Consider the following 26,267-nt stretch of genomic DNA (forward strand, 5'->3'; position numbering starts at 1 on the left):
GGGTATTGAGAGGTCAGAGGTGTTTAAACATTTCTGTCCTCACGCTGGAAAATGTTGTCTTGAGCAATGGACTGTCTGGCCAAGATGTTAATCCCCAACATGAACGTCTGCCAACAACATTCGAAATCTGGACCATGCCATAGTGTGTTGTGGTGTGCTGAAGGATGTTGTGATTGTCTTTTAACACCTAGCTTTCTATTGATGGCAGCCTGGGAAGCTTGTTGGGTTTTTCTCAAGGTGGCGTTGCTGTTGAGCGACTGCCAAGCCCTGCCAAGGTACGGTCTCAGTGATGGTCCTTTGGGCAGATTCCTCTGCACCAGTGCAGGTAAAAGGCACCCTGCACTTTACCTTCACAGGTGGGCAAGAGCTCTTGGTCAACAGGGCTCCAAGGTATTGGAGTTTATCATCCTACACTGAGCAAATTTGTCAAGGACGTGATTTTCTGGAGGCCATGCAAGGGGCAAAGGGAGTGATGGAGACTTCTTTGAGTTTGCTCAGCAGTGCTTGCCAACTCTCCATCCAAACGTTGTAGGGAGGGAGAGGGTTCTGCCTGTGGAACATTTTTGCGCTGGGTTGTCCTCTCTGTTTGTTTTCAGGCAGCTTGAACAAAACATTGCTCTCTCCCCAAACAAATACCTAGATGAAGCAATGAAATTTGATCTCTGTAACACTGATGAGAATATTCCATGACAAGATCTAACAAATGAAGTCTACCTTGTGTGCCTGTCTTCTGGCAGGCCAGTCCTTCCCAGAGACACTAGGGTGGTTTCAGCGCCTCTGGAGTTTGGGTCTGAAGGCAGTAGCAATGCTTGTGGCAAAGCAAGAGGAACAGGTTTGGGATAAAACTCACTTAAGAGAGCCTCAACCACCTTCTATAAAATACAGGCTGCTGCTGCCATGTCCCAGGGTGGCAGGGGCTGTCTCAGGGGAGCTGACCCCACTATTGGCAGCAGATGCCTTGGCTCTCTGATGAGCATGTGCAGAGGAGGTGCAGGCAGCATTTGCTGGAGCTGTGCTGCAGGACTCATTCACGCGTGGCTAATGTGCCTGGGGAGCCCCAGTGTATGCATGGGATGAGGGAGAAGAGGAGGAGGAGGTGGAGGGGGACTGTCTCCAGCAAGCACGGAGCCTATGATGTCTTCTGGCCCTTGCAGAGATACCAGCACTGCCCGAGCTCAGACAAGCCCTCTGCTGTCACCCATCTGGAGGATGGGTATCTCAGCATCCACTTTTCCAGCTCCTATTTGGAAACCAGGCTGGAGAACAAAGTCCAGCACAGAGCTCAGGCTCCCTCCCCCTGTTCTGCCTCATGTAACATCTTCCTTCTGGGAGATAAGTGGCAGGTTGGACTTGATGATCTTTGAGGTCTTTTCCAACCTTATTGATTCTATGATTCTATTTAATACACAGTGTTCAGAATTACCCTAATTGGAAGGCTTAGCTCAAACTTTAGGGGATTGTTGGTACTTGTGAGGTATCAGCGAGTGTAGCCACAAGAATGCCAGTTCAGGCAACAGCTCCAGCTCCTGAGGAGCTGGAAAGGGGAATAGTCAGAATGTCTGTGTTTGTGCACAGGGAAGAGAAGTCTTTCTGCTGTTCTAGGTTTCCATTTTCCTTCCTTTTCTTCTTCTTCTGGTACCTTAGCTGCTTTTTTGGGTTTAGAGAATTCTTGATAGATATAGAAGAATTCCCAGAAATTAATGTATTTCATCTCAAAACCAAGGGAAAAGGAAGAAGTGGATTGCTTCAAGTACTGATGATGTCTCCTTCAAACACTACCCCAAAGTACAGTGCATTTAAAAGGTCTACTTATTCTGCAATGGGATCATCCTTTGGAATCCAGCTGTTTTGAGGCGTATAAGTGCTGGACACTGTGCTCCCTACCCTGAAGAGCTGCTCTTGCTGTGGTCCAAAGACATGTGGCTGCTCCCCATGGTGGCTGTGTGTGGGAGGATGCTGCTATGGTCCTCTGCCTGCAGTTTCCCAGGCTTGGTGCTCGACAGAGCCTCATTTGCCTCTCTGTGCAACTTCCATTTTGTGGCCAGACTCTGCACTTGTCTCCCAGTGCTGCGTCTTTGACCTCATCAGGGCTGCACCTGCTTTGTACGGAGTTGGAGTTGAGCTCTGGATCTACTCTATCCATTGAACTGGATGTAATGGTGTCCTCAGGGCTTTCAAGTAGGTGGACAAAGAAGCCATTTCAAAGCTGCTGTGAACTAGGCAGAATATGACAGTGAAGAGGAAGGGTCCAAAATGGGTCTCTCTCTCTCCAGGCAGGGAGTGCTCTGAAATGTTCAAAATGGCGTTTTGGGGGGAATAATTTTTCCCAGCTCTTTGTCCATGAAGAATGAAGGCTATGGAAGGAGGCACATGCCCAGAGTAAATGGCTTGGCTCTATTGTTCCAATCATTTCCATTGAGCTTATGAATCCCCATATAAAAGACTTACCTTTCACTAGTATGATTAAGAAAAGGCCAATGTAGCTTTCCTGCTCACTGGAGCATGAAGCATGTTTAATTTAATAATGCTGATAAATCTTAAAGCCAGAAGCATTTGGCTAACACATGACCCACTTTTTCAATCAATTGGAAACATTTACATAACGGCCTGATGCAGGGTTCCTCCTGTGACGGATGTGGAGCAGGGGATGGCATTCACCCCTGTGATAAGCAGTGACACTGTAGGACATTCGGTGAAAGCAAAGTGGCCAATTAGGCCAGTTCTTAATGGGCAAGTTGTGACTGCCAGCTTGCCCATTAGAAGATAAGATGGCATCCTCCTCAAGGAAGATGGTATCCATCCTCAAGGATGTGCCTGGATTTAAAGCACCTCAGCCAGACAGCTGTGCTTTGAGGTCCGTCACCTCAGTGGCAAAGCCAATACTGCTCCAGGGCCCCACCCTTGCCTGCTGTCTCCCGGCTGTGGGCCTGGCACACTGGGCTATAGCTGCCCAGGCCACTGTGGTTGTGCAGCTTGCAGAAGAAAGCTCTTGGGGTGGTGTATCAGGCAGGGTGGCTTGATGAATACTGCTTCTGCAAGTCCTGAAAGCTACTGCCTGTGGATACACCTTGGCCATCAGCTCTAACCAGCCTCTACCTTCCTTTGGCTGTCCTGCCAGAGGATACTCATCAGCCAGGAAGGGGAACTGAGCCCGTGTTGGCAGGCACCAACCTCATAGATGGCTTTGTTTCTTTCCCTGTATCAGGGATAGATTGCTTCTGGGGCAAGACATCCCTGGGGAAGAGTCCCCCTGTGCAATGGGGATACCTCTGTGGTGCAGACACTTTGTCTCCTGGCACATCAGGGTCACTAACAATGCTGACATTTGCAAATCAGCCCATTCAACCTTTTCAGCATTGCCTCCCATGCATGGAAGTCAGCCCAAGGTTAACCAACACAACCAGTTACTCATTTTCTTTTATCGTTCACCTGGAATGGGTTCTGTCTTGGAAGAGAAAGTTCCTCACCTTGAATGCTGTGCTATACTGTCTCAGACCCATTACTCTGTTCCTCAACATTGTCAGCTTCCTCAGAAATACTCTTCTCCTCCCTGCCCTTAACAGTGCCATTCAGCTTGGCATCTCCAACACATTTAATTTCTCACCCTTCTTGTAAGGATTTTACTTTTTTTTCCCATTTGTAACCTCCAGCAGCCTCAACATCAGCATTTGCAAGTAGGTTGGAAGCAACCTCATTCCCAGTGAGCTGGTCTCCTGTTAGCTTATTGGGAACACCATCTTCCCCTGACCACACAGGTTTTATCCATTTTGGGTTTCTTAATAACTTCATGGAAGAAATTTTACATCAACCCCGTCTCCCAGCCATGATTTATGCATTTCTGCATGTTTATTCATCCCAACTGTCTCTTTGTATAAATAAAACTGAGACTTGAGAACTGGTTTACTGGTTTATGGCCCATTTTTTTGGTAAGTCCTCTCTGAGCAAAGGAAAATGCCAGATGCTCCTGACCAAGAGGAAGAATCTCCCATCTGATATATACTGAGGAATGAAATAACATAGGGTGAAATTGCTACAAGTCTCAGCACTGCATGTAGAAGGATGCTGGCACCTCTTTCTGAGGCAGGATGGGTGTCCCCATGCAGTAGACTGCAGAGACATTTCGTATGCTGGGTCCTCACACAGAGATGTGATGAAGGAGGCATCAGGAAAGATTTGTTGCCATTCTGTGATTTTTCTTTTTCTAGCCTTCAAAATATCAATGGTGTTCTTCCCTCTAGAGGGCAGAGGAGGAAAGAGAGAGAGTGGTAAAGGAAAACATGACATGCAGAGCATGAATGGCTGGAAATGGCGTAGTCCCAAGATGCAGTGACGCAGTGCCCAGCTGGGGTGGTTAAAGGTCAAGATGGAAAGGCAGATATGTAGCAATCAGGACACCAGCTCCATCCTTCCCTCTCTGTGCTCCTGGGGTCAGACAGTCATTGCCTGGTTACTGAAAAACTGGCTTTTGACTTTCTAAGTGTCCATTCACACTTGAAATGGTGACTTCTGGTTTGCAGTTTAAGTGGCCAGAGTGTTTTAAAGTCCCACTTCAACTGCAGTCTTCGGCCAAGCTGCTCTGCCAGCTCCCTCCTCCTATGTCCAAATGCCTGCCTGGGCACACTTGTTTTTTGGCTCATGCAGATGTGGGCCAGCCATCTGGCTGTGCCACCTCAGACACTTGATGCAATGGCTTTTGCATGAAGCTGGCGGCAGAGCTACAGGCTATTCCCAGGCTTGCACTCATTGAAGTCCTTGCTGCAAGCAGCAGCCCCATCTGCACCCATGAAGCTACTCAGCCCATGGCATCTCCTGGCAGCTTCTCCAGCCATGGCTTTCCCACACCCTGCTGCTTTGCAGGATCCATTCCATGTTGAGGAACCTGCTTGTTTTGTGAAGAAACCTTTTTCCCTCTGTGTTCCCAGGTGATACGGCTCTGCTGCTGTCTCCTTCTGTGCCGGGGCTGCCATCCCAGCTAACGCACGTCTCCTGTCCCCTGCTAGGAAATGGAGTCCAAGGTTTCCGAAGGTGGCCTGAACGTCACCCTCACCATCCGGCTGCTGATGCATGGCAAGGTAAAGGGCTCCCTGTGACAGGGTTTCCTTGCAGCTTTCTCTCCTGCCTCTGCTCCAGTTGTGCCCAGGTTCAGCCAGCTCAAGATGTCAGTCTCCAAAGCTCTGGGCTGCTGGAGCAGGAGTCCTCCTGCTGTAGGGGAGGGTGTATGGTGGTATGATGCTCCTGGCCCCTCTCATGTCTGCCCCCTGCCCTGTCTTTCTCCCAGAGACAATGTGCATCAGGTGTTTGCTTCACTATAGGGTTGGTTGGGCTGGGTTGTCATTACGTTTTGTAATGTCAGTTCCTTTATATTTGCATTTTTTCTTTGTAGGAAGTTGGAAGCATCATTGGAAAGGTAAGGATGTCTTCTAAAAGTGTATTTAACACTGCTGTCTGCATGATTTGCTGCCTGTGTTATGGTAGATGCCAGTCGCCTCTTCCCTGTAATGTCCCTTAAATGTTTGGTATGCATGAGCTTGTCGCTGGGTTAATGAGACAGAAATGAAGGGACACCTACAGAAGAACCAAAGACCATTCCCCTAAAAAACTCACCACTACCAAACTTATCTAGTGCTGTCTCCAGCTACTTCATTGTGGTGACAAAGAGTTGTCCTGCAAACCCCATGTAATTATGTGGCACTTCCCTCTGATGCCACAGGACACCATTTGGCTTATGCAGAAAAGTTTCAGGAGGTCCTTTACTCCCTGGTGCTTTGCCACAGTGGTTTGAAAAGTCCTGGCTATATAGGACTGGATTTTTCATGGTTTTAAAAGGGAGGTTTATGGTGATGAAGATTTGAAGCATTAACACCTTCCCCTTATACACCTGTGCTTTATTTTTCCATGAGCCTGTTCATCCTTGGAAAGATTCATTTGTGCCTCTTTTATGTCTGGATATAAAGATATGACATCTCTCTATAGATACTGGATTAGAAACTGCTCTTTGAAGCCACTCCAAAGTGACAGCTTTTCTCAGCATCAGACCAGTTTCTGAGCTTTTTCCATGCAGTTTTTTCCCCTAATGGTAACACAGAAAGGGAGGTGGAGGCTGCAGTTGTGCATTGGTAGCTGCTTTGTCTATCCTGTTGTATATACCTGGGGAACAGAGCTGTGATAACTGACACCCTCTGTTCTTCATCTGATCATTGTGTGGAAATGGAGGGCCAGGCATCGCAGAACTGCCTAAACATTTGTCTATGTGTTACCACATTTTAGAAAGATGAATGTTTGGAAAGGTTATTTTGAAGGTGGAAGTCTTGAATTTTTAGTCGTAGCTTATGTTTGTGCTTCTTCTTTCAGAAAGGAGAGACCGTGAAGAAGATGCGTGAGGAGGTGAGCAATGCTGCCCTGTAGGATTTGAAGGAGGAGGGGAAAGGAGTGGAAAGGGCCCTCGGGCTGTCCTGCCCAGCAGTGTGTACCACAATAGCCAGAGCTACACATTGCCCTGCACAATATGTGCAGTAACTCCCAGAGTCAGGGCATGCAAGCCAGCTGTCCCCAGAGCTGTTTTCTTGCTCCATGGTCAAACTCCAGTCATATTTAATGGGAATTTTCCAGAGCCAAGAATTTGTTCTTAAGGAAACATGGACATTTAGTCTCTTGTAAGATGCTTTAATTTGTCCAAGGTCTTTGTGACTGTAGCTACCAAGGAGTTATCAGGCAATATTCTTCTTTTTACAAACAATGACCCCATGAGCTTGGCCTCGCCTTGATCATGTGGGTCTGCATTGCAGTAAGAGACCCAAAGTGTCACTGTGGGGTTCAGAGCAGCACCCACAGCGATGAGGGTGGAATTCAAGCAGGGGGGTAGGGAGCACCCAGGTCAGGAGCTCCTACCCGTGGCAGCAAGCCCATGAGACTAACGACTGCCTTCATGCAGCATGCATGCATAGCTCTCCTCTTGGTATGGCTGCAGGGGATTGATTAACGACCCTCTCTTCTTACTGGCTGGCAATACTTATTAAGGTAGCACAGGTGACTCTTATCTCATCTACCGGAGTTGCTTGTTAAGCCACTGCAGGTGGTTCCCATTTCATCTCTCCTTGCAGTTTCTCATCTTCAATCATGCAGTCTGGGGGACACAGTCCCCCACACCAAAGGGGATTCTTGGAAACCCTTTCCAAGGGTTAGTGTAAGGTGGCACTGGAAACACCATGGAGGGCAGGGATGGAAGTTTTTAAGGTTAGATGGTCAAGGCGCTGTCACAGAAGGTGATGAGTAACCAGGCTCGGGTAGGACCTGACCCAGAGGAAGGGCTGCACCTCTGGTGCATACCCATTGGTTGCTTGGCTGTGGCTATTCCAGGGCTACTCTTCTCTTTCCAGAGCGGAGCAAGGATCAACATCTCGGAGGGGAACTGCCCTGAGCGAATTGTGACCATCACCGGCCCCACTGATGCCATCTTCAAGGCTTTTGCCATGATCGCCTACAAATTTGAGGAGGTGAGCAATGTGAGTCCTTTCCCCCAAGGAGGCCTGAGTAAAAGATCTATATCCAGACCCCTGGGTGGCTCAGCAGCCAAGCAGAGCTCCAGCATGCCCACTACCAGGGCCAGATGTGCACTGAGCTTCAGTGAATTCTCACAGAGGTCTTGCATATACTTAAGTACAGGATGCAGCTGCAGACAGAGACCAGCCACAGTCTGGGGGACATGACCACTATTCTCTGGCCCAGGGCACTTGAGCTGGCCTGGATGGCAGGTCTCTGGTCAAGTACCAAGGGCTAATGCCTTGCACTCTTCCTTCCCAAGGACATAACCAACTCAATGAGCAACAGCACTGCTACCAGCAAGCCTCCAGTGACACTGAGACTGGTTGTGCCAGCCAGTCAGTGTGGCTCGCTGATTGGCAAAGGAGGGTCCAAGATCAAGGAAATCAGGGAGGTAAGTCAGACTTGATTTCTTTGTGGCATATAATCACAGCTCCTCAGGGCTGGTCTGCACCCAAGGGGGAGCTGCCTTGGAAAGGGGGATTTGTGTGCTGCTAGCATCATGTACCAGGTTGCTTCCCAGGATAGTGCTGCTGATGTAGGAGCAGCATCTCATGGGACCTTGCCAGCAGAAGCAGGCAGGTCACCACATCTGAGCTCACACAGGGCAGTGCAGCTCAGGGGAGGCGCGTGGCTGCAAGGAAAGGCATTCATCTGTGGGATTTCTCCTCCTTTCTCTTTCTGTCTCCAGTCAACAGGTGCTCAGGTTCAAGTGGCGGGGGACATGCTGCCCAACTCCACGGAGCGGGCGGTGACAATCTCGGGGACACCCGATGCAATTATCCAGTGTGTCAAACAGATCTGTGTGGTGATGCTGGAGGTACAGTCTGTAACAAAGGGGGTAAAGTATATAGGAAAAAAAAACAAACCAGCTGGCACCACAACAGTGCTGGGAGCTGTGAAGCGTGTCTCTCGTACCCTTCACCACGCGTTGTCGGACCACTCTCATGTCCTGGTATCTCTGTCTGAAACCCACCCAGTGTATTTTCCCCACCACTGTCCATTGTTTCTAGAATCCTGCACTGCAAACCTGCCTGGTCGGGTGCCTCGGAGGAGATGATTTGTGTTATAGCACAAGGCGGCTCTGGGAGAGAGGGCTGCCAGAGATGGCCAGGCAGGCTGGGACAGCCATAGACTGGTGTTCCAGCAGTGCCAAGGGTGCTGTGGGAAGGCAACTGTGGCTGCAGCCACTCCACCAAATGCCTGGCTTCCTCTGCATGAGGCTTGTGGTGCCCCATGAGGCCCATGGCTGAAGAGGAGGCTAGTGCATCCCCTGCACTAGGGGAGCCTGGACTAGGGGCAGAGCCAGGCTCCAGTGAGGCACAGCAGGAAAGGTAGCAAGTAAGACTAGTGGACAGTAGGGCCCAGAAGGTGCACAGATGTGTGCCCAGGGTACTGTTTTGTGGGACAAATGCTGACAAGCAGAGCTTGAAGATCTCTGCAATGGAAAGATGCTGCTGCCAGGCATGGCCACAACCATGCGCCTCATATCCACATCTGCTACCTCAATGAAAGAAGCTCCAGGAGGAAACCCCTCAGGACACAGACAGTGACACCCTGTGTTCCTGGTCTCTCCCAGAGGCAGACAAACATGGACCAATGTCAGGCCCCTCTACCTGGCTGCACAGCCCACACACTGATGCCCTTTCATAGCAGGCAGGAGCCTGTTTGCTGCTGCAAAAGCTTCAGATGAGAACAGCAAGGCTTGGTGGAGGTGAAGCAAAACCAACTATAAGCAACTTGCAGGCTTGTTACAAAATCTTCCATGTCTGCTGTTCTCACCAACCAAAGTATGGGTTACTGCTCCACTGTATGCCTCAGCAAGGGAAAAGGGAAAACCTCATAAGCAGTCTGATGCTCCTTATAACCTTTCAGTCTTAAATTATCTTACCACAGAAATCTTTGCTCATCCCCTCCAAGATCTGTAGCTCAATGAAAGAAAAAGCAGGCTTGTGATTATAGGGGGTGTGCTTTGATCATACAGCTTTCCTGCAGACCTGTTGGGAAGATCTGGATATGCCACTTGGCTGCAAGCAGGCATCTAGAACAAAGTACAGGAAAAATGAAGATTTTTCCATGAGAGAGCATAATTTATATTGCCTATCACTACATAGCAGTAACTGGGTCATTTGACTTGGGGTAGAACCAGGAGGCTTTTATCTGAAATCTCTCCAGATACCTAGAAACCTCCATAATGTCTTCTACGTCCTGTTAGTTATGTTCAAGTGAAAATCATCAGAGATAACTTGTGTGAGAAGACCTTGTGCACAGCATGGTGGATTGCATCGCTACGTCTTGATGTGCATCACTATAGCTTCTGCTTGGACCTACCTTGGTTCTGGTCAGGTGACAGCAGGGCTGCCCTGGGTCATGCTGCCACAGGAGGAAGACTGGGAGTACACAGGGGTTGATACCCCTGTTGCTGGCGTCTGTCTGTCTGTTCTCTTGGACTGCTACCACCATACAGCTCTAGGATAGTATCTCTGGAAATGATATTGCTACCTGAGAGGGGTTTCCAGCCTAATGATCACTGCCACTTGTCCCACAAGGGTGTGGGTGGTCTTGGCCACTTTGCAGCATCAGTTGCCCAGCCATTCATGTCTGATTGTGGATGGTAATAGACGAAACCAAGTCCTGAAAGTGACCTTGTACTGGCAGTGAGGAAGATGAAGGTGATCAAAGAGCTTAAGCGTTGTGCCAGGTTGCTCAGATGGACAGCTCATTCCTTCTGATGCCTGTGTTCACAATACCAAGCCACAGCTTGTGGCGCTTGATGGGGCTGGTGTGACCTGTGGCTGGCTGTCAACATGCAAGAGCTCTCAGGCTGCAAAGAAAGCCGTGACATGAAGAAGCGCATGGCATCCAGGGATGAAAAATCTGGTCCATGGATGTACCTCCCTATCTTGCTGCAGATTGAGGGTCTCCTTTGAGTGTTTCGAGGATGCTGCATTCCAGCTTCACGCTTAAGTCTAAACCAGGCAACACAGTTTGTGGAGAGCAGCATGAAGGCAAGGGAGGCAGCAGAAGTCCAGGAAGGGATTTACGAGCCCATCCCTTGACAGGGGATCTCCTGTAGCGCAGGTTGTCCTCATTGTCCATTGAACACCAATTTCCCCCATGTCCTCGTGTCCCGAAGCGCGGTCTGCCCGGTGTGGGTGTTGCTGGCAGCGGCCCCGGGGGCCGCGCTCTCTCGGGTGCTTTCTAACGCTCTTTTTGCCGCCCTTCCAGGAAAGCTGTTCTAATGTTCTCTCTCCCTCTCCTTATCCCTTTTCCTAGTCCCCACCAAAAGGTGCCACCATTCCCTACCGCCCAAAGCCCGCCTCCACCCCTGTCATTTTTGCAGGTGGTCAGGTAAGAGCCGACCCGCTTGCAGCCTCCACTGCCAACCTCAGCCTTTTACTGCAGCACCAGCCGCTGCCCGTTAGTGCACTCAGGTTTCTTGCCTTCTGACTTGCATGGTGTCATCCCATCCGTTGTGTGCCACAGCGGCTGTTCTGAAAGCTCTTTGCAGGACTGCTGGCAGTTTGCAAGCCTGGGCCAGACAGCTTAGTTTCTGTGATGGCTGCTGGAGGATAAGGAAAGGGCCAGCCCAGGGAATCAGCATGTTAGCTCTGTCAGGCACCTGTGCATCAAGAAAACGCTGGGGTTTGTGTCATTAGATCCAGATTCAGTATTTTCCAACAGTCACCAGTGTGAAGGAGAAAATGAGAAAAGTTTCATGGGATGAAAGGCTGTGACTGTGCTCTGCTAGTAGTTGCAAGCATTTATTTTCTGGCATCTTCAGTCCAATTAAAATTAACCTTGCACAGTTGTAATTGATCCAGTATAGGAAGGGCTCATGCTAGCCATGCCAGGATCATGCTGAACTGCTGTTCAGGGCAGCCTCGGTAAAAAGGTCATCCCCATCACTGGTCCTCAGCCATTTTGGGGTGCTGCTTCCCCAGAAAATGCCATAAGTTCTGCTGCCAAGCTGGGACTCAGCTCTGCCTACATGGCATTGCCTTCAGAGACAGTGTGCAGTGATCGCTCTGCAGGCTTGCAGCCACGATATGGTGTTTCTAGCAATCCTTGGGAGGCGATGGCAGATTTATTCCTTTGCAGGGTAACCAATGCATGCATATGTTGTGGGAGCTGGAAGTTTCTCTGCAAACAAAAATCTGTTCCCACAGCATGAGACAACAGGGGCCTTTGAGCAGGCAACTGCTTTTGAGGATCTGCCTGTAGATGCCACTGTGCTAAGATTCACCAGTATCTATGAGGTGAGATACTTTTCCAGGAGCTCCAGCAGCCAGGTAAATCCATCACATGCCACCCACAGCAGCTGCACAGGAGTTATTTCATTTCTCCACAACCATAATAAATAGTAGAGGACAAACTAAGGATGGGAGCAAAGCCCAAAGCACAGACTATTTCAGGCAGTGAGCTGAATTAGTATTTCTTAGTCATCAGCAGCATCAGGAGGAGCTCGTTGTTTGGTCTGAGCAGCTGTCCTGGGAAAGAGCTTTGAGTCCAGCTGCTTGGTGAACTTATCTTCTCAAAAGGGAGAGTAAGATAGAGGCAGCATTTCTCCTGCTGGCAAATGGTTGGTGTCTTGCATGGAAGTGATGCTGTGGGAAGAAATGATGGCAAACCCCTTGGCTCTGAGCATAGTGTAGCATGGAGTGGGTGGGCAGAGGACAGCAGATGACAGTCAGTGGTGCTGTGAGGTGCTAGGACTTGCAGGATCTTCGAAGTCAGAGGGACATAGTGGCCAATGGCAGGTGCCAAACGGATCAGCTCCGTTGTCTGTTTGCAAAGTCAGCCTCTGCAGAAAGTCGTGGGTCACACAGGCAGGTGCTGTCAGGGTTGGGTTGCATCCATCTGTCCAAGACACCTTCCTGCCTGTATTAAGCTTTTCCCCATCCATTGTTCTAATAAAAAACCCCATTGAATTAAATTGCCAGGAAACAGCAAAATCTTTAGAGCAACCTCTGCCACGTCCCCAATAGATACATCAATCCCCATTGTGCTGGGATGCTGGCAGGTACCAGGTCTGCTGTTTTGCGGGGGGCTTTGGCCTCCTTCCTTCTACAGGATTTTGGGGGTTTTCCTCACACAAAGCACTTTGCTGTTTGCAAATTATATGGTAAATTTGCAGGAGGTTGAGGGTTGGTTTGTGAGGTTTTTTTCTGCTTGACTATCTTTACTCTCCCTTTTTAAAGTGTTATCCATATCTTTTGCCATTTCTTCAGAATCATCTGAATTATGTGTCAACCAGGGAGATACGTTTTGCTAGCTGATCAAGTCCTGACTATTGGACTCTCTAGTGTCTGGCTCTACCCACAGTGGTGCTCGTGTTCAGGTTATTTACAAAAGAGAAGGGGTCACTATGAAAGATGGGAAAAGCACTAAACAATTTGCCTGACAGACATCTGCATGAATTTGTTAATTCTAGCTGGTGAAAGGCATTGCAGCACAGGCAGCCTGTCCTGAGCCCTCTTGGTGCTTGCTGAGACATCAGCACCAGCTGGCTTTCTGCACGGCAATGCCTTTCCCCCCAGCAGAGCACTGGAACACACTGGGTAGATATAAAGCACGTTGAGTTGTGCGTCTGAGAAAGACTCACTGCACTAGCTTGCTTTCTAGGGTCACATTTAGGTGTAAAGGGTAGTGGTGATGTTCCTGTGCAGCCGCTACACAGATAATTCTGGTTTGATGTGTATCTGTTGTAGAGCGAAGCCCAATCACAACAATTCCTACTCTGTGCTGTTCTGGAACCTTTAAAGAGCTGTTTAATTCCTTTTGGAGTAGCCAAATTGAGCCTAAGCCCTTGCTGTTAGGTAGCTCAGCAAGCCCCAGGTTTGATCAGAGGGGTGCATCTCCCTCCTACCTCAAGGACTTGCTGCCCCAGGACATTTAATATGGCACAAGGTGGCTTTTCCACTGGGCTAGCCAGGCACGTGTGCAGGCAATTGAATGCTGCATGGAAAGTGCTTCCCTCATGCCATCTAGTCTTAAAATTAAGCTGGTTAAGTCAAAATTTCACAGAGCAAGGGGAGAGATGTGTCACTGGCATAATACTCAGCTCCTCATGCTTGGTTATTTGGGGGTAGCACAGGGTCCCAGGTAGAGTGTAGTGGGGAATAAGCTCCTCTTTAGCTCTTGCATTCACAGAACTTATATCAAGTTAGGCAGAAAGGAGCAAACCCCAAGACAGCGCTCCTTGCAGAGAGGCACGTGGCTTTGCTGTCATCTCCTGCCAGTCCTAATTACATCTGTTTTTCCTTTTGCAGGCCTATACAATTCAGGGACAATACGCTATTCCACACCCGGATGTGAGTTTTACCCTAATTTTTCTTATACCCTTTTATGTCACCTGCATGCTACTGTTAATTCATATAATATTAATATTAGACAATAATATTAATAGCATATTTTCAAATCAACTGGCCGTGTGTAGTATCTGTAATACCTTGAACAGTCTTTTAACCTGTTAGCACTAAACTTTATTAATTCTGAGGACTTGGCCTGATGCTAAATTCTTTGCATTGTTCAGTGCTATCCCTTTGTTCTGAGACAAACCATACTGTATGCATTTTGTGCCTCAAAATGATCAAAACATGCAAAGAAAGGGGGGCAGGGGGAAAGAAGAACAAATAAAGAAAGGATTTCCTTGCTATTTCCCCTTTGTCCTTAAAATCTTGGTAAGCCAAGGGCTAATGTAGGTGCTGAGTACCTTGTTGGGGTGGGGAGAAGCCAGAGCTCCAGTGGTGCATGGTTTCTTGCTTGAAGCCTGGGCAGGGGGATGTGCCTGGCTGACTCAGAAGCAGGCACTGAGGTTGGGCAAAACACCTCCTGTGTCCCCCCCCAAACGGATGGAAAGGACAGCCACCCGCCATGCTGCTGGACCTCACCTTGCCGAGGGCTCTTGCAGGAGCTGCACTCCAAACCGAAGCGGTCGCCCTGGGTTTGACAGCTATCTTGATGGCTTTGGTTCACTGTCGCCTGGAGCAGGGGCATCACAGGCACAGTGCCTGCTTCATCTCATGCTCCTTGGTGTGGATACAGGCGCTGCTCAGGCTTGAGGCACCAAAGGTTTTTACTGATGCTTGGATCCCCCTGCTCCTGCCAGGCTTCTGAGCCTAAGGTGGGTCAGAGAGCCGCAGCATGTTTATGGGGGGAGGGACAGGTAAAGAGCATCTGCAGACGTGTGTGCATAAAAGTACCAACAGAAATAGAAAATGAGTCTATTAAAAACCAAACCAAACCATTCTCTGTGAAATACAGCAGTGAAGTACTGCAAGGCCAGCAGCTTCTTGCTGGCAGCAGGCAGCTGCTTGGCTTCTTGGGCTGTCCTCGCTGACATGTGCCATGAAGCTCTTGGAAGAAGCTGAGATTTTCTAACTGTGCTTCAGAGGGGATAAAATACCCACTGAGTCCTGCTGCAGAGACTCCTTCTTGCTGGCGCTCCTGCAAGTCAGGGATCTGTAGTGGGGGCTGAGCACAAAGTACTGCTCTGGGGATGTGACTTAATTGTAAGTAGTGTGATCTCAGTGGAAAGACTTCTCCAGCCATCCCATATGACATAGGTCAGTGTTCCTGTTTCTGATGGGTGCATTGAGTGTTAAATTGTGGAATTGCTTTTTGCATAATTGGGAACGAGGCAAGGGTGTCTGATAGCATGGATGCATATTCCCCATGGGCAGGGTTAGGAGCTGTAGGCTGGATCTTGATCTTAGGAGTAGTGATTTCACTCAATATATTGGTGGCTTTGGCTTTCCATATGACACCAGTATGCATGCAGTTTAAACAGCCTGATGTGATGGTTGCTTAGAAATATTCCTGATTGCATGTGCTTCACTTTTGCTTCCTAAGTGGAATATGAATAAACACACCTGACTGTTCAGCGAGGATAGATCAAGTTCTTCTTTGTCCCAGTTTTCCTTTTCAAGCAGTGACAATAGCTTAAATTGTTCTCCTTGTTGTCATACTCCCCTGATTGGCAGGAATGAAATACATTTAAAATATTTGCTGGTTGTGCTCTGCCTTACTTCCAGCAGACATGCTGAGACCTGGATAAAGTTGTTTGTACAGGAGCCACATTCTCTACCCTTAATCCCATAGCCCTCTCACAAGATTTGGTCATTTTAAATACTGCTTGGTGCAGAATCAAGTCTTGAACATGATTTTAGGGCATTGCCTATGCTCTCACAAGGGTGTCTGAGTTCAGTGGATGCCTTTTGCAGACCTGTGTCTGCAAAGGGAACAGAATTTCAAATACCAGACCTAAAATGCAAGCTCCTGTCTTGATTTTCTTTCCTCGGAATAACTCTAAAGTCAGCAAGAGTTTTTGGTTCATGAAAGGCTTCATCATTGTTTGGGTATTTGTAAAACATTTGGGATGTGATGTGTAGCTATCTACATTCATATCTGAAATTTGTGGTGGAAGATGAAAGGACAGTCATGGTAGCTGGGAGTCAGGGGCACTTGGGAGTGAAATAAATGTTGAGAGCAGTAAAGCTCCCAAACCAGGGCATGACTCTTGAGAATGCATCAGTCTGGCAAGCCAAGGAGATGTAACCAGGCATTGCTGTGGGTACCTAGTGATGCTCAGCATGATTGTATGTTGGTCTCAGTGCTGCTGTCTTGTCCCTCCCAGCAGTGCCAGTGGGGAGCTCCCATCTGGCCTGTGGGGAAATCCAGAGTTTGCTCACAAGTTTTTACTTTCAGCATTTTTCCAGGAAATGGAAGAGGAGATGTTTCATGCACCACGAGTGTTCACGTAGCAGCTTTCACTTTAGCTCCTAAGTGTAGCCGTCCTCTCCTCTTGCAAGCTTTTTCATTGCTGTTATTATAGGTGCTTGCTAAATACCACTGTCCAAGCTGCATCTTTAAAATGTGCTAGATAACTATTAGAAAGTGTTTTGATGTTTCCCTTGTCAGGGCACGGTCAAAGCCCAAGGGGCTCTGCCTCTCCCTGATGCTGGGACTGGTTGTAATGATGAGCTCTGCAAACAGGATAGAATTTGGTAGAAAATTGGATAGTTCTTGAGTTGAAAAACAGTGGCTGCTGATGTCCCTGCTGCCTGCAGGAGCCACAGCATGCTCAGTCCTACCCAGAGCTGCCTGTTTTGGCAGGGACCTGTCATAGTGTGTCTTTGGCTTGTTTCTGTATTGCACAGGGAGAGATGTGCTTGTGTCTCTTCTTGTGAAACATTGAGACCTCTTACCCAAGCCAGCAGAGGCTGGAGGTCCTCATGCCTCTGCCAGGCGCTATTCCCTCAGGCCCCTCTCCAGGGACTCTCCTCTCCCCACTGCCTCCCTCCAGTTTCTCCCCCAGTGTGCTCAGCCCTCAGGTCTGCTCTCTCCAGTGCTTCCTCCTCATTGCTGTCAGCCAGACCTCCCCACACTCTCCCCCCAGCCCTGCTGCAGGAGCAAGGAGGTTTTTGAGTATTGTTTTACCCCAAATCAAGCAAACCATAACTCTTGCCTCTCCCTTGTTGTGGAGGAGATGGGTGCAACTAGCAGTTAACATTTAGTAGATGATGCGATCCTGGCAACCCCCTGCGCACCTGTGAAAGTGCCAAGAGGGAGATGATAAAGATCCTCCCTCTGGCTCGCTGCTAAGCTTCAGCCCAGTTTGTTTTCTTTTCTTTTCTTTTCTTTTTTTTCTTTCTTTTTTTTTTTTCTTTCATTTATTTTCTTTTCTTTTTTCTTTCTTTTTTTATTTTTTACTTTGGAACAGTGAAACAGAGCACAAAATGTATTCCGAACAAACTCCTCACTTATGCAACCACATCCTGACGGGGCATGGCAAGCTACCTGGCACAACAAGGGATAGAAGGATCTGAAATACCTACTGGTCACGGCTGAAGCCCATATTTTGCCACACTGCTAAGAGGCTTCCATTCTTAACGAGCTGACATTAAGAGCTGCAGTTTGTCCATCTCCCAGAGGCATTTCCTGCCCGAGGCACAGCATTTGCTGCAAGGGTAAACAGTCATAATGCGGCTCCAGCAGCACAAAGAGGGTCTTCTGGGATGCTGGCACATGATGGCCACCAACCTGGCAGTGCCTATGAGGCAGCTCCTCTGTTATAATGCTATCCTGAAGCAAGCAGCAGCCTCTGGTCACAAGTTGCAAAGCCCAGGAGGATAAAGCAGTGGCTGTAAACACCACAGGCAGCAGCTCTGCCACTGCTGCAGCAGCTGCCCCTGCGCTGAAGTGGCTGCTTGCTCATGGTGAAGGAGCTGAACCATTTAATGGGGTGGAATCTAAGAATGGGCTTCTTGCTGGTATCGTACTTCAGACCCTGACCAAGCACTTCTGCAAAAGATTTGGGCTTTATTGCATTTTACCCAGGCCAAGTCCTTCTGCTAATGGTTTTGCCATGTCTCACCATGGCTTCCTGGTTTGTTTTTTTCTTTTCTTTTCTTTTGTTTTCTTTTTTTTTTTTTTCCTTCCATTATAATTTCATTCTTGATTTTCAGTGTGACTTGTTGTACTCTATGACAATAACCTTCTTAGCTCTAATGTCCCTCCTACCCCTCTAGCAGTTGACCAAGCTCCACCAGTTGGCTATGCAGCAAACCCCCTTTACTCCCCTTGGACAGACCACCCCCGCTTTCCCTGGTACGTACCCACATGCCCTTTCTAGATATCCTTCTCTTCTTACCTGTAGAGTTTCTCTCTGTCTTTCTAAACTCGTGCTGTTTAATGGAAGCAAGCAGGGCAAGTAAAACTGAAGTTGCAGTGTCCACAGGGAAAAGTTGACAGGGAGACAGGACAAATATTTGGGAGCTGTAGTCATAACGGGTGAACTTTCAGCCATGAATTGTGCACGCCTGGGACTGCTCCTGCAAAGCCACGCTTACCTGGCTCCCAGTTTTTCTGGCTTTCCCAGCAGAAGCAATCAGTGGCTTTCTCCTGCCAGAGGAGGTGGCACGGTAGCATCCCCTGCCATGTGCTGATCCGGAGCCCAGTGGGACCTCCCTGCTTTCCCAAGGGGAACAGCTCTGCACCAGCCAAGGATGCTCTGAGCAGCTGTGGGGAGTGATGCCAAGCTGGGCTGAATGGCAGCTCAGCCCCAAGGAGAGTGCTGGGAAGGAGCTGTGGCCATGGGGAGCCACATTAGTGGGAGGACAGCCACACATGGTGTGCCTCTGCAGCCTTGTCCCCAAGGCTGGAATGGCAGAGAATGCATTTCACAGTGAGCCTGGGAAGCAGATAGAGTGCAGGGAATGGAGATATTTACAGTACCTTTGATTACTTGGTGGTCAAAGTGCCGGTTGGAAATGCTTTCTCTGACAGTATGTTCATCATATTTTGAGCTTCCTAGATGAAGTGACATTGCTTATCTCCTTGAAGGCAAAAGCATTAAACCTGTTTCTTCTTTGCTCTTCAGGAGAAAAGCTGCCCTTACATTCCTCCGAAGAAGCTCAAAATCTGATGGGCCAATCATCAGGTAAAACACCAAGCTACAGGGAAATAAGCAGGCTTCTGCTGACATCTATTTCTTAAATAGGACTGTGCCATTGTTGTCCTCCTAGTTAATTGTGATATTTGTTGAGAAGATGGCAGGTCTTATTGGTGGGCAGGGAGAGATCAGGCAGCACCATGCCTGCCATTCTCTTTTGTACAGCATGTCGAAAGAAAAACGCCTGGAGTTCATTGCCTAGGTTTTTGATGTCTGTGTGTAACTGCCATCTGTGTAACGGAAAAGGCGCCAGAGCCATCTCCCTTTCATTTAATTTTGCATAAACCTTGCTCAGAATCAGTAGAGAAATGCCTGTGGGAGCAGAAACATCATACAATTTTAGCCATCTCTAAGCCATTCAGAGTGAGCTGCATTTTTAGTGGGCCAGGACCCTGAGGAGCCAAAGCATGGCTGCAGTCTTGGAGCTATTTTCCTGTCAAATGTCACACACAGTCATCCATATGTGCCAAACGTGCTTATCTTTTTTAATCTACTGTTGCTTAAAGGACTACCCTGAGGTCTGGAGGCTCATAGGTGATGCAAGCCAGACCTCGCCTGGGCATACCTGGGGCACACATTTGCTCCGCAGCCAGCCAGGACACATCATGTACATGCCTCGAAAGAGTGTAGGGACATCACCTAACTAGGAAATCAAACATAGCCTGCAAAAATAGACTCCACGAGACTAAAGCAGATATAGATTTCATGATACCAACCTGTGCAGCCTTGTTTTCTATGTGTCCTGCTTTGCCCTTTGCAATCACCCAGGGCACTAATCCTGTCCTGACCCATCACATTACAATCGTGGGGACTGCATGTACATATCAGAGAAGGAGAATCTGGTATGCTAAAATAGACAGTCTGCAGGCAATGGAGAAGGACATGGCCAGTCATCAATGGTCATTGTGATATAGGGGTGATGCAGTACTGTGGCACCCCATGCCCCAGAGGCTTTCAGCACACCTGTGCTATCTGAGCACAGAGCAGAGAGCCCTATCTATGAGTCTGAGAAGCCTAGTTTGCATTTTCAAAGATCCCTGGGTGTCTTAGCACTGCTCTGAGCCCATCCTCAGTGCTCTGATCTCTTCAGAAGCCCATACTCAACATACTCAAGCAGCTGCTGAGCTGAGCTCTGTAATACACAGCAAGGAGAACAGGACTCCTGCACCCTGAGGGACATGTCTTAGTGTTAGGTGCAGTGCATCTGTCCCTAAACTGTGAGGAAGCTTGGTGTGAAAGACAGTGCGTCTGCTGCAGTACAGCATGCTATGAAGTCAGTGCTAAGTATTGCCTACTGTGTAAAACCTGGGCAGGGTCTGTGTTGTGCAAGCCTTTGACGTTAGTACACCTGGCAGTGGTGATGGAGGGCACAGGGCTGCTGAATGGAGGATTTATATTCCCATTTGCATTGCCCCTCTATTATGTGCTCCCAAATGAAAAAGGTGGCAAAGAGACCTCTTGCAAGTGGATGCCTATGTAATGTACCCAGGCACTGAGTCTCTGCAAGCGAAGTGCAGCTGAGGAGCTTGCTTTGGGGAAAGTGCAGGAATCATGCATGAGCACATCAAAGATACCTGATAATCCCCTTCCCAGGGGTGAGGCTGAGATGGGGTTGCAACATAAGGCTTCATGATTTCAGTATTTTAAAAACTTTGCTTTGACTGTGCCAGGACCCAGAGAGACATCAGTTCAGGCCTGCTGGTTTTGGGGCAGCAAAACTGGATGGGAGCTCCTTTTCCACAATGCAAAGGGCCTAGATGGAATGCAGACCAGCAAAGCTTGGCCGTTGTTGGGAGGAGTTGCTTAGTGTGGTTAAGGCAGCGACACAGTGCCAGTGCTGTGTGAAGAAACCCTGCTGGAATGGGTGACTAGGAATTTGGAGCTGCTGTCCTGTATTGTACCAGCCCAGCACTTCCAGTTTCTTTCTGCTGTTTTTTCTCTGCACCCTCTTACTCTCTGCAAATGTCTTGGACTTCTGCACACACTGCTCTTAAAAGCCTTCCGCAGTACTTCATATCATATGAATGTGGAGTTTTTGAAGCTACTGCAAATTCATGTTAGCCACTAGACAGCTGCTGTCTTGCAGATTTGACATAGGATATCCCTGCTTCAGCATTGGGGTGATTTAATATTGAAACCTATGGGAGAGACAGGCTGCAACCTAGCTGCTGTCCTCTCAGCTCTGGAGCTGCACATACAGGGTAGTCTGCTGGTTACAGCCTTTCCTGTTGTGGAGGAGAGTGCCCTCCTGGGCCCAGGAGAGCTGGAAAGAATAATTTTTTTAACTAGACCATGCTTTTCCCAAGAAAGATTGGACCAGATGATCCTTGAGATCGCTTCCAACCTGGTATTCTATGATTATACTGCTGCCTTCACCCCTTGCCAAGTAATTTTCTATGGAGGAAAGCTCTAAATCTTGATACTGTTTGGCATGCTTTCCCTTGGTAGTAAGAATGCCCATCAGTCCCAGGTCCAGCAAACATGCATATCTTAGCAGCCTGGCTTAAATTCAACATGCAAGCCTGCAGGGCTGTAACTTGCAGAGTGCTTTGCAGATTGCCCTGTTCCAGCACTGAAGGATCCCTCAGGGAAACAGGTTTTGGGATACCTAGCTGTTGAAACCAAGCAGCTCTATGCTGCTGTGTCCAGAGACGACTGGGGGGAGCATGGGCAACCTTCCTGCTGGCAGGCTGGCTGCTTTTAGTGTTGGGTTTCCCAGCCATCAGGCTGGCTGCTGCAGTGTGGAGGAAAGCTTTGTGGGATGCTGCTTTGCCCACCTGTCTCTGGCAATGATGCAACTTTGCATGATAATGCACCCTCCTCTGAAGCCATTCCTAGTGGCAGGATGGAGGGTGGGAGTGAGGCGCTCGTGGGGTAGCATCTGTGATGCCAGCTTGAGGGATGCAGAGGAAGGTGACACTCAGCTGCAGTAGATCCAGGTAGCAACTGTCTTCCTCCTCCTTGTACCAGAGTGTGTGATCCCTTCCCCTCCCAGCCCTGGAGCAGGACGCAACCTTTGCAGTGTTGACTGTTGCGGGAAAGCAGTGGAGCTCCACCGTGCTACCTCTGCAAGCTGTAACCATTTTCCCTTGCATATGCCCAGGTTTGGATGCCAGTCCCCCGGCCAGTACTCATGAACTCACCATTCCCAATGATGTAAGTAAATCCAAGTGCTTCCTCAGCATGTGTGTGTATGTATGTACACACAGATATATATATATATACACACACACACGCATGTATATATGTATATGTGTGTGTGTATAGATATGGATATAAGCTGTAGGCATATGACTGTCAAATATGTTTAGAGATGCCCCTTCCCCAGGTTCATCCAGTGCCATGTGCAGTCTGCTGGAGATCAGCCTGCAGCATCAAGTACTGGTTGAACTATACCCCATTGGTAGCTTTCCTAGGACAATCCTTCTTAATTCTCCTTTTCCCTTTCCAAGTGAACTCGCTGCTGCTGAAACACGCCCAGTTGACAGCACTGGGAAGGGGAGAGAGCTCCTGAGCCAGCCCTCATTAAACCATAATTGCTTCATCTTGCCCTGGCTCAAGCACAGCTACTGGGGGTTTGGGGAGGAGGTAAATAAATAGTGTTTCTAATGCCACAGTGTCACATAAGCTTTTGAAGGATGGTGCCTCTCATCTCAGTATCTGTGGATGCCATCTTTTGGGTCTTGTAGATGGAGGCATTGTGGTAAAGTGGATGTTGGACTGGGATATTTACTGGGAAGAGGCTGGAGTCACACTGGGCCTGTGGTCATGCGGTGCAAGGAGGGTGCTTGCAGATGCTCAGGTGGGAGGATGTGGGATGGAGAACCCCACACATCTGGCATGTAGAGCCAAGTCTCACTTGTTTCTGGGCTGGCCCACTGGTTTCCATGGGTTGATAACCAGTGGGGACTCAAATGAGGATCAGGGCAAGCAGGGGAATGAATTCCAGTTGCTGTCTCCATCTCCATCACCTATGAACACCTTTAGCCCATCCTCCTCAGGAGTTTCTGGATTGGGTCTGGCAGTGGTTGCTACTTCTTCCTGCTGTTCACCAACACATGTCAGCACAAGAGAAGGATAGCAAGACTGGCTGCAACTGCCCGGCATCTGCAATCCTTTGGGACACTTGCAAGGCTTCCTTCTACTCAAGAGACACAGCAGAGAAACTGTTGATGAGTATCTGCTGCCTGAAACCCTCAGAGATGCTTTACTCTGGGGCCAGCCACCATGGGAGAGCTCTGTGGAGGAGCCTGTGGGAGATGGTGACAGGGCTCATCCTAGGTCTGCTTCTGTCTGCCCAGCAAAGGCCCCCTCCAGGAGGCTGCAGGGAGCTCTGCAAGCCCTCCTGAGGTTGTACCAGCCACGCCTAACAAGCATAGAAGACCATAGCCCAGGTAGTAATGTAGCCATCTTCAGGAATATCAAGTAACCCCTTGCAAAAGTGCCTACGTGGGAAGAGAGGATGCCAAGGGACTTCCTGCAAGACCCAGGAGCACTCAGAGCATTCATACACCAGAAGCTCAGCTCTCATCAAACCTGTGCAGCATTAAATGTCATCACCTGCCTCTTTCTACCTGCTGAAAAATGCCTCATTAGCTCTGCCTCCTGTTGCTTTGAAGACTGTTAAATTCTTACTGCAGCTTTCCTGAGAAACAGAGGACAAGTTTGGGTTTCTTAAAGCAGTGGGACTAGGGGTGTACTTTAGTGGTGTAGAGTCAGCTTGTAGTGCTGCAGAGAAAGGAGAGTTGAAGGAAAGCTGATAATTGAAACCATCTTGACACTCCTGTCAGGTGGTGTTCAGGGATACTTGGATGTTGCAGAACTTCTCTTTAAATAGGTGTGGTTTCTCAAGTCTTCCCAGCAGGTTCTCTAACTCAAGGGATATTAATTTGCTGAAGCATCTCCAAGTTCTTTTTGTGCCATGAAGATGAGGATGGGTGGCTACTAGAATGAACATCACACTGCAGCCCCTGAGACAGTTGATGCCTTTCCAGTGCTGCAAAGAGGTGTATATTTAGGTCCAATATGGAACCAGTCACTGAGGTAGCCCCATGATATGACAAAAGAACCAGTGAACATTTGGAGGAGCCATTGTCCTCACTTCTACAGTGACAGAAATCCAGCAGCTGCCAAGATGAATGTCCCACATACAAAGCTCTAAAGTGTGACCTTGTAAAAGAGCTCAAATGCTGATGGCCAAGAGAGGCAGAAAGGCGTACCTCACGACTGCATTGGTAAAGCTGCACGGCTCAGTCTGCGTAACCAAGCTGCCAAGTGCTTGAGGAAACCATAGTTTGATGTGCAAATGAGCTACAGCAAACATGAAGACCATTGAGAAAATTCAAGCCCTCGAGGACCACTGAGGAAATTCAAAGGGCAGGCAACTGAGGAAATTCAAGCCTCCATCTGGCTCCATTTCTTTCACAAAAGTGTGAAGGACACGTTTTTAAGCAGGATTCTCATCTTCTGCTGATGCCACAGCCATATGGTGCTCCCTTGTCAACAGCCTGCATGCTGGTGAGACCTTGCCTTGCACCAGAATTGCTGAAGAGGGTAACAAAGGCAATGAGGGTATCCCAGAAGGGCAGAAGAAGTGTGGGATGGAATGAGCAATGTGAAGCTATCAATGGTGTGTGTCTGCGCCAGCCGATGAGTGGGCTCCGGGGTTTGGGCTTTCCCTGGGGAAGGCAGTAGGCTTATTTTCTTCTAGTTACACATCCTAGAAAACCACCTTCAGGATCACTGTCAATGGCAAGGGGATGAGGGCGCAGCAGTCTGAAACATGACTTATTCCCATCCTTACAAAACACTGACCGGTTATTAGACCATGACATTGATTATTACCAAAATGAGGCCAGTGTAACACCTCGCCTTTCTTGAAGCCCTCCAAGATGCTGGGCATTGTGTGCAGATAATTGACACTTGCCCCCCCTCCGAGGACCAGAGCAGGGCAGGCTGCTGGACGTGTTCTGGGAGGACCTTGCTCATATGCAGGTGGGATTCACCCCCGGGCTGTCCCTCTTTTGTTTTCATGAGCATTAAGGTCACTCGCACCCCAGGGCAGAGGGAGGAAGGCTTCTGGCTGGCACCGTGCAGTTGTGCTCATGTCCCACCGGTGACTGCCAGGGCTGCCACTTCTCAGACGTTCCCTCCATGCTTTTTTTCTAGCTAATAGGCTGCATAATCGGACGCCAAGGGACCAAAATCAATGAAATTCGGCAGATGTCGGGAGCGCAGATCAAAATCGCCAACGCCACGGAAGGGTCATCAGAGCGCCAAATTACCATCACAGGAACCCCTGCAAACATCAGCCTTGCGCAGTACCTCATCAACGCCAGGTGAGACCCCCCCTGCCGACCTCTGCCACCTCCTGCCACCGCTGAACCCATCCTGCCAGTGTCGTGGGCCAGGAAGGGCTTCCTGAGGCCGGCTAGGAAGGATGGTGGCTCGCTGAGACCTCTGAGTGGCAACCAGACATCACCAGCGGGACCTCTACCCCCAGCTGGCACTTTGGCTGGGGACCGGGAGCTGCTTTGCTGCCAGTGGAGCGGCCGTGGGTTGCTCCGGTCACCTGCCCACCCACCACCCTCGCTCAAGGATATTGCTGGTGGGTTGGCAAAATCACTGCTGTCATTCCCTGCAGACGAGGCAGGGGACAGGGACGGGGACGGAACTGAGCCAGTGGTGGGGAGGCGTCACTTGGGACCTGCTGGCTGGGATCCCTGCATCACTTGCTGTCATCTCAGAGCTTTTTCTACGTGCTTCCAGGCCTCCCAAAGGCTGCCATAGAATCATAAAATGGTAGGTGTTGGAAGGGACCTCTGGAAATCATCTAGTCCTCCATCCAGTGAAAATAATCAGTCCAATAAACAAGATGGGAACAGCCTGATTGCTTCCTTTTCATGCTAAAAAGCTTGGCACAGCAGGACTTTGCAGGGGCCAAAGGTTCCCAGTGCTGCCTCTGGCTGGCGGCAACACTGCCTGTGCTATGGGGCCTGAGGGTCTGGCAAGGGACTGCAAGGGGAGTTTAAAGGGGAAGCGTAACAGAAGAGAGAGAGGGCCTGGGGACCAGTCCTGCTGATGGTAAGCTGTTTCCAGGGTGTTCATGCAAACCTGTTTGCCTGCGTCTATGGGCTTGTGGATGGGGAGCTTAAGCGGAGACAGGGTCGTTCACCGACTTTGAGCCCAACTGGCATGGCTGTGTAAGCCAAGGCCATCCACCTGTCTGTGCCCTCTGCCACAGGCAGAGTTGGTGCTGTGCCAACCAGCCGTC

General features: G+C 49.1%; 1 protein-coding gene across 29 annotated transcripts in view; it reads left to right on the forward strand.

The window, feature by feature from the left end:
• The window catches only part of PCBP3 (poly(rC) binding protein 3), a 61,898-nt gene that overhangs the window by 26,730 nt on the left and 8,901 nt on the right, over positions 1–26,267 (forward strand). For 7 of the 29 annotated variants that reach the window (XM_068138198.1, XM_068138173.1, XM_068138168.1 and 4 more), the window contains 12 exons: positions 5,001–5,072; positions 5,384–5,407; positions 6,352–6,384; positions 7,377–7,493; positions 7,802–7,933; positions 8,231–8,359; positions 10,816–10,959; positions 13,812–13,853; positions 18,072–18,150; positions 18,923–18,982; positions 22,098–22,150; positions 25,163–25,332. In XM_068138198.1, the coding sequence (XP_067994299.1) occupies positions 5,001–5,072; positions 5,384–5,407; positions 6,352–6,384; positions 7,377–7,493; positions 7,802–7,933; positions 8,231–8,359; positions 10,816–10,959; positions 13,812–13,853; positions 18,072–18,150; positions 18,923–18,982; positions 22,098–22,150; positions 25,163–25,332 (1,055 nt within the window). Of the gene's footprint in view, positions 1–4,922; positions 5,073–5,383; positions 5,408–6,351; positions 6,385–7,376; positions 7,494–7,801; positions 7,934–8,230; positions 8,360–10,815; positions 10,974–13,811; positions 13,854–18,071; positions 18,151–18,922; positions 18,983–22,097; positions 22,151–25,162; positions 25,333–26,267 lie in introns of all 29 variants that reach the window. The other 22 variants (XM_068138174.1, XM_068138171.1, XM_068138184.1 and 19 more) reach the window with 14 other exon arrangements.

The sequence above is a fragment of the Melanerpes formicivorus genome, unplaced genomic scaffold, assembly GCF_026170545.1.
Source record: "Melanerpes formicivorus ecotype bairdi unplaced genomic scaffold, bMelFor1.0.p_v2 SCAF_5, whole genome shotgun sequence".
Taxonomy (NCBI): Eukaryota; Metazoa; Chordata; class Aves; order Piciformes; family Picidae; genus Melanerpes; species Melanerpes formicivorus.